Consider the following 13,714-nt stretch of genomic DNA (forward strand, 5'->3'; position numbering starts at 1 on the left):
GGTGATAATTGAGTTGATGTCGATTAGTTGATGGCGTCATTGATACTTTTATGACTATTGTTTGACAGTTGTCAACTGTTTTCAGCTCGGTGGATGCGCACTGTCTGCCATCCTCATCCAACAAGCATCAACTTAGCTGTCCCATTTGACCTCACGTATTCCAGGATTTAGCAAGATCCCAGCCAGCATTAGCAGGTGCCTCTTGTGATAGTGGTGCACAGAGCTTGTGCTTTTGTGATATTTGAGGGTGATTGTGCTTCACAATCTCATTTTTTTGTGGAAGAAATAACACGATTTAAGGCACTGCAGCTTGCCTGCGAAGAGGAGCCTTCCTCCACATCACCAGCTGCCTTCCACGGGTCCATGTTATTAATGCAAAACTGATTGGCCATGAATCGACATCATGCTCTCATCATCATTGCAACATGGTAAAGTTGAACACACATTGAATAATCGACTAATTGGTTCAACAACTATCAAATGGTGGCTAAATAGAGTCTGAACAAAAAATATATAAATTTGCCAAATTTGTCAGAACAGTTGTAAAAGGCCCTGGTGCACAAAACCGGGTCCATATACACTGAAGAAAATAAGTATTTGAACACCCTGCTGTATTGCAAGTTCTCCCACTTAGAAATCATGGAGGGGTCTGAAATTTTCATCGTAGGCGCATGTCCACTGTGAAAGAGTGAATCTAAAAAGAAAAATCCAGAAATTACAATGTATGACTTTTTTAAACGATTTATTTGTGTGATACAGCTGCAAATAAGTATTTGAACACCTGTCTATCAGGTAGAATTCTGACCCTCAAAGACCTGTTAGTCCGCCTTTAAAAGTCCACCTCCACTCCATGTAATATCCTGAATCAGACGCACCTGTGTGAGGACGTTAGCTGCATAAAGACACCTGTCCACCCCATAGGGTTAGGTTTAGGGATCTAGAGAAGATCTCTTTGGAGGAGTGGGCTAAAATCCCTCGTGCAGTGTGTGCAAACCTGGTGAACTACATGAAACGTTTGACCTTTGTAATTGCAAACAAAGGCTACTGTACCATTGTAACATTGGTTTTCACAGGTGTTCAAATACTTATTTGCAGCTGTATCACACAAAAAAAAAAAAAAAATCACCAATAAATAAATAAATAAAATCATACATTGTGATTTCTGGATTATTCTTTTTAGATGATCTTTCTCACAGTGGACACGCACCTATGATGAAAATTTCAGACCGCTCCATGATTTCCAAGTGGGAGAACTTGCAATAATGCAGGGAGTTCAAATACTTATTTTCTTCACTGTATATATACCTAGATCAGCTAAGTGTCATAAAATGCCTTCTTTACGGTGGGATTTTCACTACATCAGATTTGTTTGCACAATAATCACTTCTGCCTCCATCCACAGTTACAACAGTCAGGAAAAGATTTAAGTGGAGTTCCTCAAGACCCGTTCATTAAGTCAATTGGATTTGTTGGAATAGCCTTGTTCTGTTCCTCAATGCAGAAACCCAAGTCCAGGTTCAGATGAGCCGCTTATAATCGCTGGACGTGGTGGCACAATGCTCCTAATGGGGAATTGCCAATATTTATGTATTTGTGCTGCTTCAAAACATTTCGGGTGTCGAATGACAATAAAAGGTCTTCGTACTGGTCGTCGTCATGTTGCGGCCAAGCAATTCATGGACCATGCTCTGTGTCATGGGGGAAATAGCAAAAGAGGCCAGCGTGGTGAATTACTGAAAGAAAGCAGGGGACCAAAGGGTTGGGGGGGGGGGGGACAATTTCCTCAGGGTCATTGATAATGACATACCTGCGCAGCCTGTCCGTTAGCCCAATAGCACAAACTACTTAGGCTCTAACTGGAAAATCAATCGGCTGTTCGCTCGGAGACCATGACTCTTTGTGATTGGCAGCCAGGGGGCGTATGAAGGGGTGGGGGTTGTGTATCGCAAAGAGGAAGGGCAATCCCGCTTTTGGGTAACGATCGGTTTGCTCCTTTTTACCAAACACTCAGGTGGTTTTCTCTGAGCAAGGGAGCATCAATCCAGGCGCCACGGTCCACCCCGGGTAGCCGTCACCGCCCCGCTAATTAGGCTTAGCAATGTCTCCTCAATGGGGGGGCGCTTTTCACTGAACACTGACCTTCAAGGAAATGTACACGGACCCTTTGAAATACACTTTTGAATGCAGGTTTGGTGTACAACAAAAATGTATAGTTTGTCTTAATATTTGTAATAAACCCTTGGGAACACAAGGTCTTTGCTAGTTTTATTACTTCTAAGTAATTAAATAGAACATATGTTCAAAGGTTGCAGTAAGGTACGGTGGACCCCCACATTCTTGAGGCTCAGCACCCATGGATCCACCTATTTGCAGAAATTTTTAAATTGATTTTCTTTGAATATAATTTTTGACATACAGTATGAGTTTAACTCCTTCCATGACCACGCTCATAACTCACAACACTTTCCAGCCTCCCCCGTAAAAAACAAAAAAATAAAATGTTTAGCAAAAAACAAAATAGCACTCAATACTAATGCACAAAAAAAATTAGTAATTAAATTGCGCATCATGATTTAATCCTGCAAATAAAATTCAGAGGTGAAGTTTCAATCGCTTTTTCCTTTTTTTACATTTTAACCAACTACGGTGGAACCTAGCACGGTGGGGAAACAAACAATTGTAGGGAGCTAGACTCCTGGGATTTATTTGTGCAGTATTTTGAAACATCATGGGAATAAAAAGCATCCTGAAGAAACTGCCAGTTTGCCAGACGGAAGTTCTCATCCCAATTATGTGACAAACTTCAATCAGCTCGACACATCTTGACAAAACGCAGCAACGGCCATCCTCACTTGCTCATTCAGTCAGTATTAGAAACCTCTAAGAGGGTCTCGGCAACAACGCATGCAATATTGATGCCTTTGGATCTAAACGCGGAGTGCGCTCGCTTCTGCTGCAAGCAAACACGCACGCACGAGCACCTATCTGCCGAGCAGATGCTTCGCCCCGTCCGCCAATTAGTCGCCTGCGATGATTTTTCTTTTTGGAGGGAGCAGCTGGCGCAAGAAAACGAACATCCCTGACACTTCACGTTGAGGATGTCTGTTTACACATCTGACGCGTGTTTGTTCAGAGCTCATGGCAGGAGAGGGGGCGTTGGGTTTGCCCCCCTATAATTGTAGCCACAACACTAACTGGATAGCATTTTGTGTGTGTGTGTTTTTTTTTTTTTTTAAACAAATCTGTCTTTACTGGACATTCTATTTATTATAAATATACACACAGTAGCTAGATGACCACTTGGAGGGGAAATGTACTACGAAAAGGAAAACCAAAACCAAGGACGTTACATGACTTAAAATCAACCCCTCCTGCCACTACACACAACTGCTCAGTTGGCTGCAGTTGTAATTTTTCCACTGAGGATAAAGAATATATGCCTGTGAGTACTGTTATATCGTCTGCCTCCATGTTTTGCTGCACAGTTTGTGAACAAATTTATAAAGTTACACACACTAGCTCTGCTCCCTGTCAGCCGCCGTGACATCGCTCCAACATGCACAGGCCACACAAAAGCTGAGCTGTACCATCTAATTCATGCAATCATGGCTTTTCCACTAGTAACTTCCTTCTCATTGGCTAAAATGGACTCAGGGGGTGACCGCACAGCCTGTTTGGCATGCAGACTGCATTTTGAAAATAGACAGATATTTGAATAAGTCATTACTCAACACCATGATTTCTTCTACTAGAGTATTTTCAATTGCCATCCCAACCAAACAAATGCTAAACATCGTAACGCAGACTGCAGATATTACACGTAGCATCTGGACTATCGCGAGGGTGTACAAGGGCCAGAACAGATCCGTTATGTCTTTATAGAATCCCCCACCTTTGTGTCACCATATATTATGCTAAGCTACAGTTAGCCTGCCCTTCATAATATTTGGACACTTCCTCTCAAGCCCGTGCCGATTTATTCCTTCGGAGCTCCGTGTGAGATAATAAACAGTCGCACACCCACGCTACCCCCCCCACCCCCCAGCGTACTTCTCCATTTTACTGTCCAACACCACATTTGGACATTGCGCCTCTAACCCCTAAAGTTGAAAATGAAAAAAAAATCAGATTCTCCAGTGTCTAAAGTATTAACGACATGTTGGGTTTTTAATTTGTCTTATTACGGTGGACTTTCCAATGGCTAAAATTGGGAAGTATGACGATAGCCATAGAACAGGAAATTGAATTTACTGCATGGCATTGGCTGCGCCATACAATATGAGTAATATGGCTCAGGTACGGATAATAACCATTCACACTCAAGATCACACCTATAGAAAAATGTCTACAAATTAACCTAAAAATAGTTACTGTAGTATTACTTTACTTCTACATCTACCCATCGATTGGCTGGGAACCAGTTCAGGGAGCAACCTGCCTCTCACCCAAAGTCAACTCGCATTCCCTCGAGCACACCTACAACCGCAGCGAGGATGAACACTACAGAAAGTGGATGACTAATATGACGATAAAGTGATTCACTTTTTTGCACATTAGCATGACAGTTAGTTGATTACGACAAATTCAAGCAGTAAATAAACGAATAACACATTCCATAGTCTAAAATGGAAATACAAAATCCAAAGCAATATTTCCCATAGGAAATAATGTAAATCCAATTAATCCCTGCCAGACGTACCAAAATATTGACCAAAAAAAAAAAAAAACACATTTTATTGAGACTAGCTGTAGCTGTATATAAAAAGTTCAATTAAGTAAATATAAATTACTAATGAATTGGATTAATTGGACTTCTTTTTTCTTTAGTTATTTTTACCTTGATTGAATATTCTTGGTGGCATGTACAGTAAAGGTGTGAGCAATTTTCCTAAATTCTTGCCAAGATTCTGGCCATATTTATCAAATGAACAGCATTTGGAACTTTCTGTTGTAATGCGTAAAAAGGGTTGAACAGAGGCCAAGACGTATTCCAGAATGCAAACTTTTCTTCATGACTCAAGGCAGTAAGCCTCACGGTCTGCTCACTGACAAGTTGGGGCTGCGTTGGTGTAACGTCCTGTCAAAAGTTAAGCCTTCGAAATAAAAGCTGACCAGTAAAATACGTTTTGCCACACTTTATTTTGCTTATTCAGCAGGAGCATTTAAATTCTGTCTGAACTTCCACTGGATCTTCTTTTGTGTCTGCTATCCTGACATTGTCATTACCTACCATTTTCTCAGTTAAGCAGGGTTAATGCCAGAAGACTTGAAATTACAGCACTGGGAGAACGTCTCTGCACAGCGGCGGGAGAGTGTCTGTCGTCCCCTAATTTATTCCCTACTTTTATCCTGTCTTAGTCTACATACTCGCACGGTTGCGTGACGTAGCCAAACAATGTCTCAGCACTTTGCCTGTGTGATGCAACGGTCTAAACTGGTTTAATCTAATATGAGAAAGCATAAGGTTCAATAGATAGGTGAATTTAAAGCCACACAGTAGTTGTGGAAAGTGCGAAGACTCAGGTCTGAACCTATCAAGGTACCTGAAAGAGGCCTAGCCTAACACAAAATATTATGCTTGTTTATTGAGGGAGACATTTAAATTGTGATAACATGCTGCATGCCTTCAATTCAATCTTCAATTTGAAGGTCTGACTTTTGGCATGATGAGGTAGGGGGGGGGGGTTGCAGAGCAGATAAGGTACGTTACTGCTTTGGGTGGTTCATTAAAGCTTGCATTGTGGAGTATGCTTTGCCATCTGTTGAAGCCTCTACACATACTGTAACTTTCGAAATGCTTCTAATGGGCATTCATTGATTCAGGGAGATGAATGGCTGAGTCACACGAACGAGAACCGTGACAAAATTTAGGTGAAAAAAATGGTCCAACAATAAATTACAGGAAAATGAACCGAGGTTTGACTGAACTTTATTTCTGTTTACATTACGGTGGTTAACTTTTTCTTACACTTGTGTGGCATTTTTTGATGCCAATGACCATAACTAAGTACAATTGATCAAAGTGAGTAGTTTTACTTAAAAAGATTTCCAAAAGAACGGCACAAATTTAATCAAGAATGATCTGCTAATGCTTTAAGTCTTGTGGCAGTATTTAAAAAAAAAAAAAAAAAAAAAGAAAGAAAAAAGGCACTGACGAAATCCAGAGTGTGTGTGTAGCAAAGGAGAACTAATTAATCTTTGGCTTTTTTTCTGACATCTCTGCGGCTTTCAGTGGAAGAAGCGCTCTCACGACTGGTCTCTCGCGAATCTTCCAATACGCTACTTTATATTCTCTCTGTTCTTAGAACAGATGAGAAAACACAGTCTGCATTGTCAAAAAATTAAAAACAGAAAAATGAGTACATAAAAATGAAGAATGCATAAAATTACAGTATGTTTTTCCCCCTCATCTGTGATCGTCAGCATTGTAGCCTGCGAAATCTCATAATGACATTTTCCACACAGCAGGCAGAACCTGGTTCTTGACCTATATTTAATATTTCAATCATAACAATCGCATGGTTTTCGTCAAAATGTCGGACCAAAGTGGCAGTGAGTGAAGCAGCATGACTGCGTTATTAATAAGTAATAAATAACCAGGAGTTGACCCTCAGTGGGGATACAGTGACGTTGTCTGCAACCATATAGTATCCATCGGCTGTCATTGAAGATGCAATGGACGTGTTCGAAAAGTTGCAACGTGTAGGCATATGCAGCATCGTCATGTACGTGCGTGTGTACGACGACGTCTCAGTGAGCCTGCCCATGTCACATCAGCTACACACATGTATTTCCTCAGTGCAACAGCACGAGGTCCAGTCGTAAAGTCGTAAAGAAGTTGCAACCTCACTTTAACATGTAGAAATTAATTTTTAAAAATAACAGTGGGGAGGGAACCAGATGCATTTGCATGTCAAAATTGAATTGAAATTTGAAATAAAATTCAGTCAAAACATTATAGTAACGTTCTTCCCCACTGAAAGCATATCTATATTATGCCAGGTAGTATCACTAAAATAGATAAAACTATGTGAATTGATTTACAATTATCACTTAAGTGTAACATTTTAGACGTTCCCTACCTATGTAACATTTTTTTTTTTGTTTAAATGTTTTCTTCAAGTACACATTGATGTCAATTGTAAAAGTAATCCAGTGACTTTCAAAGTGTGGTACAGTTACAATGTAGTGGTACACAGACTCCCTCTAGAGGTATGTGGATGAATTAATTAAATACAAAATTTTGATTGAAAACATCAAATACACTTAAACACATCAAAATTAAGCTTGTAGCTATGCATAAAGTCCATTCATTTTATTACTTAGGAAGTTAGAGTAAATTATGCTTAAGCTCTGTTCAGTTGTGTTTAACTTTAAGTAGAATACCATTCAATTTAATCTTTAAGAACGTTTTGTTTTGTTTTAGGTACAATTGTTTAACTTGTATGTGCAATAACATTGTGATTGAATCGTTTTTTCCCTTTATTTTCCTAAATTTAAGCAGAATGGAAATGTTGCATAATGCTACAATGGCGAACAAATAGTAAATGTACTTTTTTTTTGGGGGGGGGGTGAACACTTGGCCCCACTGTTCTACTGCATTATGAAGTTGGTCATTCCAGCTAAATAATTTTGGGATGGTACACGGTATAAAAAGTTTGCAACCACATGTGTAGTTATTAAAACCAATCAAAATGTGCATAGCTGTATTATTTTTTTTTAACCTACGTAAAATGACAGTTAAAAACACATTACCAACAAAAAAAAGAAGTACCAATGTAAGCTTTTAGTTATGAGGTTGCGGTAGAAGAAAACAAAAAAAAGTCATTAACATACGAATTTTTTTTTTTTTTTTTTTAGTGTACGACACTGAAGTTGAGCTCGTGATGGACCACTCGTGTTGCGTGTGCGTCTCTCTCTCTCTCTCTCTCTCTCTCTCTCTCTCTCTCTCTCCCGGTCGGCAGTCGCTGATTGGCTGCACCGGGGCAGAGCTGCCTTCACTCTCGCCTCAGGAGCTCGCTGGACCTCCTCCACTCTCGCTCCGGCGTGCCATTCATAAAAGTGCACGGACGGCAACGAGCAGGACCATGAGCGAGTTAAATCAGCACCACCGCCACCGAAGTGGGATTTTGTAGAGCTGATAGGTGGGAGCAGGAACTTATTTTGGGGGGGAGTTGCTTATCGTCTCCCCCCACCAGCACCACCGGTAAGCGTTGGATCCGTCGGCCTACTGCGACTCCCCGGCGTACGGTCCGGACCTGTGCCCCAACATGATCGCCACGCAGGCCAAGCTGGTGTACCAGCTCAACAAGTACCACGGCGAGCGGTGCCAGGCGCGCAAGGCCGCCATCGCCAAGACCATCCGCGAAGTGTGCAAGGTGGTGTCCGACGTGCTGAAGGAAGTGGAGGTGCAGGAGCCCCGCTTCATCAGCTCCCTGAGCGAGATCGACGCGCGCTACGAAGGCATGGAGGTCACCTCCCCCAACGAGTTCGAGGTGGTGCTCTACCTCAACCAGATGGGCGTCTTCAACTTCGTGGATGACGGCTCGCTGCCCGGCTGCGCCGTGCTCAAGTTGAGCGACGGCCGCAAGCGCAGCATGTCCCTATGGGTGGAGTTCATCACCGCGTCCGGGTACCTGTCGGCGCGGAAGATCCGCTCCCGCTTCCAGACGCTGGTGGCCCAGGCGGTGGACAAGTGCAGCTACCGCGACGTAGTAAAAATGGTGGCGGACACCAGCGAGGTACGCCTGCGCATCCGCGAGCGCTACGTGGTGCAAATTACGCCGGCTTTCAAGTGCACCGGCATCTGGCCCCGGAGCGCGGCGCAGTGGCCGGCGGCGCACATCCCCTGGCCGGGGCCCAACCGCGTGGCCGAGGTGAAGGCCGAGGGCTTCAACCTGCTCTCCAAGGAGTGCTACTCGCTCACCGGCAAGCAGAGCTCGGCCGAGAGCGACGCGTGGGTGCTGCAGTTCAGCGAGGCCGAGAACAGGCTGCTCATGGCCGGCTGCCGCAAAAAGTGCTTGTCGGTTCTCAAGACGCTGCGGGACCGCCACCTGGAGCTGCCAGGCCAGCCGCTCAACAGCTACCACATGAAGACGCTGCTGCTGTACGAGTGCGAGAAGCATCCCAGGGAGGCCGACTGGGACGAGGCGTGCCTGGGGGACCGCCTCAACGGCATCCTGCTGCAGCTCATCTCCTGCCTGCAGTGCCGCAGATGCCCGCACTACTTCCTGCCCAACCTGGACCTCTTTCAGGGCAAGCCGCACTCGGCTCTGGAGGCGGCCGCCAAGCAGACGTGGAGGCTGGCGAGGGAGATCCTCACCAACGCCAAGAGCTTGGACAAGTTATAAAAAAAAAAAAAAAAAAAGAAAAAGAAAAGAAAAGAAAAAAAAAAAACTCCCGGCTCTTGTTTTCCTTTTGTTTTGTGATATCAATATGACAACACCAAATGAAAGAAAAACACCGTTTTGTGGTTTTGGAGCGAAAAATGGGGCGACAGAAGAAGGAAAAGGTAGATATGTTCTCCTTTTTAAATGTTCTCACCAAGTGAAGAAGAAGAACTTTTATTTAAAAATGCAATGAAAGCAACGTGCCAAGGTGATTTTCTTTTCATGGAGAGGAAAAAAAACTAATGTTAATAAAAATGGTGCAAGTTTAAAATGTAGGCCTCGTGGCGTGATTTAAATTGTTTTCATTTATTTGGGGAAAGACAAGAAAAACTCAACTAAACATTTTCATAGGATTTTAACTTCCGTTGCACAAAAATGGAAGACAATATGCATATATCAGCCAAGTGGTTATTTTACCCTCACAACATTGAAATTCAGCATTTCTAATGTTTATTTGACACTTGGGAGTATGAATCCATTTTAACCTCACAACGTATTTGAATGCAGCGGACTGCACAGCGAACGAAAAGGGGCAACCTGTGGCGCCACAAAAATCAAATTAAATGTGTATTTTCATAATCACTTCATGGTTTTTTTTTTTTGTAATTGAAGTGTTTTTTCGCTCAATTTGCTTCAGTGTTAAGATTTTTTCCCCCTCTAATTTACCGCGGGCAAAAATAACATTTAGGAATTGATCGTAACATAAATGTATTATAATGCAATATTTGTGCCTCAAACTTGCAAAGCAAGGCCCATGAAAGCGTAGCACCATAATGTCATACCGTGGCCATAACGCTGCTTTACCTTTGGATCGATGGCCTTGAAGCCCGGCTCGTCCTCGTCCACCTCGAAGTAGAGTTCCGAGGCGGTGATGGACAGGGTGCCGCGCACCACCGCCGCCGGAGCCACCAGCTGGGCCGCCGTGCTCACGTTCACCGGGCCTGCGGGTGCCCACGGGAGGGGGGGGCGCGCACACGTTGCAAACAAACCGGGGGAGGGGGTGAATTGGAGCAAAGAAAAGAACGAAAGGTAGCCTGTTAAAAACGTAAAGGACGCGCGGAAATGTACTTAAACCCGTGAGAGCCATGAAGCAATTTGTGAAAATCAAAGAAGACCAATTTAAAACACACAAAACAAAATTATCATTCTGAAAAAAAAATGCTTTGAAGAGCCTACAATATTTTTCGAAATGTTTTCATGTGAAAAAAACAACTGTTTTTGACAGACTGATATTTGTTCCAGGTTCGTGTTCATAATATGTACGTCAATTCTATGTAAAAACACACACGCCATGACTAATGACTAATACATAAATAATCATGGTATATGTTCCATTCACTCAAACCAAGTAGAAAGCTACTGAAAAAAGGGCCACCATAATCCTATTGTGTATGATTTTAATAGAGCCCCCAATAAAGCGGATTACACTAACCAATCGCATTACCTGACTAATTAATTATAAGTATTTTCATGTGAATGAGCGGCAAAATAGCCTAAAATCGAATGAGTGGATTTTTGCTCAACACTTTTAATAATTCTTGCTGTAATGTAATGTGCACACACACACATACACACACACACACACACACACACGCGCGCGCGCGCGCGCGCGCGCGCGCACAGTTGGCCATTTGATTAGGTACCCCTGCGCCATACCTGAGACAAAAAAAAAAGTGCATTTACAATCGTGCGTTTTTGTGTTAATTTAAGAATGCGTTCATTATTATTTTTATTATTGTGATTGCATGACCAAAAGAGACTGCTTAGTATTTGGAGCCTCTTATGCTAAAACGAATTAAAACGAATATTAGAATATTGCAGAAGGCATTGTTCAAACTCCTGCAGACAGCCAATAAGTATGCCACCGGGCACCAAGCACTGCATGAGGCACTCAGATTTTATTTTATTTTTTTTTAACCACTTCGTGGGTGCATGACAGGGGCTAAATACAAGGAACCACTTTCAGTACAACTACAATACTAAAACTATGGCTAATGTAAGAATGATTAGAGCCCAAATGAAATCCACTATCACGCTCTCCATTTTCTTTTTTGTTACTGTGTAGGTTTACATAATATTTTGGTCATCTTATTTAGTGACACGAGAGGCTGAAAACAGAGACAGCTCTTTAAAAAATAAATAAATAGCTCATAAAGCATGATGGTAGACAATCAATACGTAACTCCAAATGCCACCACCATTTTTTAGACTTCTCTGCATAACATCTACTACGTCTATTAGGAACATTTGTCGTTTTAAAAATATTGCAGAGATTTTTTCCCCCTGTTTTTTAATGTTACTGTGTAGGTTTTCATACTAGGAATCTACACGAGGTGGTCGAAATATTAGGAACAGATGTCACAATAAATGTTGAACTAGAAAGCCCTGCATGTGGTAGACAACCATCACGCAACCCCACTGAGAGCCCTCCCAATTTATTTGTTTGTTTCGTGGTATTGTACAGGTACATCTCAATAAATCGTGTCAAAAGCTTAATTTAGTCCAGTAGGTTCATTCAAAAAGGGAACCTCGAAGAGATGCACGATACAGACTGAAATATTTCATAAATTTTAAAAAACGTTGAGGCAAATGCAAAATTCACCATCTCCAGAAACTAGACAATGTAATGTAGAACTCAAGCCAAAATGTTTGCTCTGAAAAGCACTTTCCTAAGTGTTTAATGAATCAATATAATGTATGAGGACTAAAATAAATGGATTAGAATGTTTTAAAATGTACCCTTTTCTAATATTTCGGTTGTCTAAGCTATAAACGAGTTTCGAAATATCAGCGTCAGCTCATTTGATGAATGTTGAACGGCAGGTATGGTGTTAGATAACCGCCATTCTTTCCTCTTTCCGTACCAGTGAAGTTTTCGAGCTCTTTCTCTTCCAGAGACGACAGTGTGTCGTCGTCGGCGTCCAGCGAGGCGTCGCTCTCAGAGTTCTGGTTGGCCACAGCCTGACTCTTGATGGAGCGCTTGCCTTTCAGCACGTCTTCTTCAGACACTGCACAGTAAGAACACGCCCAGGAATTTAGAACGCTTTAGTGACAGTGGTTCTCGAACGTTTTGCAATAACTACCGCATAAAAAATATATATATTTAGCTCTTCAAACGCCAGGCATCATAAGCAACATCAAAACATGTAAAAATAGCAGGCAATAGCAAATTAATAACGCCAAAGTTTCATTCCTAAAAAGTAAATTATCAATGCCAATGGAACATTATGTAAAGTTTAAAAATCAAAGCTTCACTTATATGTAAGGAATTGGGGCGGGTACTAAATGATTCAATTGAAATTCATTGCACACAGTGAAATAAAAATTGAACTTAAATGCTCAAAAACTAAGTTCTTAAACACTCAACAAAAGATTGCACTGTAATAAAAAGTTCAGTGTAACTGAACTAATTTAATTGGACAGCATTTCATATTTTAAGAGCTTTGAATTTTATTTGCGTTTTAGTGTTTCTTTCACGCACCACACCTTGAGAACCACTAGTAGAGTATATTTATTCCAGGAAGAGTTGGAATTGGGCATAGCAGGACTGCAGAATAAACGTCTTTTAACACTTGAACAAAAACCGCAGTTGCAACAAAGTACTGTGCATAAAATGAGGGTGGAGGAGTGGAAGACAATTGAAATACAATCATGAACTAAAAATACGTTCGAAGGAAAAAACCCAAGTGCTCACTTTACATGTTCATTTAGCTTACAGGAGGAGGAACGTGTGAAACTGTTAGGAGATGAAAGAGGAGCAATATTGAAGTCTCCTCTTGGCAGTTGTATCATCATACACAAGTGGCGGAAGCGACCGGGCTCCTCTCAGTAAAAATAGAGCTCTAGTAAACATGCTGCTAGCGAAGCTTCAACAACGAGCGCCCAAACTCTCCGCCGGAGAATTGCGGGGCCCAGAAAAATCCTGAAAAATCCACAACGGGTTAGCACGACACACAATGAACAAGAAATGACAAAAAAAAGGGTGGAAAAGTAGACATTCATGAGAAACGCAGAGCTTTTCGAACAGGCTCGCAACATACAAATGCCCATTTTCTTTTTTAATAGTTAAACTGCAAAAAAGTAAATAAAAAAATAACAACAAAATCCAAAAAATTGATCGTTACATTTCTGAAAAACTCAAAGTGACAAAAAAAATTGAAATAAAATACAAGAAAATGTGATCTAAAGTTTGTTACAAAACTAAAAAAAATTGAAATGAAAAATGAGTTATGCAAATGGAACCATCAAGGAAGGTTGATATATTTATCTCTCTGCATGCACAGTTTAGCTCACAAATAACATGATCCAAATTGGGTTCAGTTGTT

The 13,714-nt window shown here is 41.6% G+C and overlaps 2 protein-coding genes across 5 annotated transcripts in view; one reads left to right on the forward strand and one right to left on the reverse strand.

Moving 5' to 3' along the window:
• Positions 1–13,714, reverse strand: part of lrba (LPS-responsive vesicle trafficking, beach and anchor containing) — a 222,475-nt gene that overhangs the window by 88,133 nt on the left and 120,628 nt on the right. For all 4 annotated transcript variants that reach the window (XM_061828985.1, XM_061828986.1, XM_061828984.1 and 1 more), the window contains 2 exons: positions 12,254–12,397; positions 10,194–10,330 (listed from right to left, as the gene is read on the reverse strand). In XM_061828985.1, coding sequence (XP_061684969.1) covers positions 10,194–10,330; positions 12,254–12,397 — 281 coding nt within the window. The remainder of the gene's footprint in view (positions 1–10,193; positions 10,331–12,253; positions 12,398–13,714) is intronic.
• Positions 7,465–10,177, forward strand: mab21l2 (mab-21-like 2). The gene has a single exon (XM_061828989.1). It carries the CDS (start codon positions 8,271–8,273, stop codon positions 9,348–9,350), a length of 1,080 nt encoding a protein of 359 aa, XP_061684973.1. The 5' UTR covers positions 7,465–8,270; the 3' UTR covers positions 9,351–10,177.

The sequence above is a fragment of the Syngnathoides biaculeatus genome, chromosome 9, assembly GCF_019802595.1.
Source record: "Syngnathoides biaculeatus isolate LvHL_M chromosome 9, ASM1980259v1, whole genome shotgun sequence".
NCBI lineage: Eukaryota > Metazoa > Chordata > Actinopteri > Syngnathiformes > Syngnathidae > Syngnathoides > Syngnathoides biaculeatus.

Bases quoted from the DNA above. Each gene is read 5' to 3' on its own strand.
- mab21l2 (XM_061828989.1), top strand. From the start codon at position 8,271: ATGATCGCCACGCAGGCCAAGCTGGTGTACCAGCTCAACAAGTACCAC.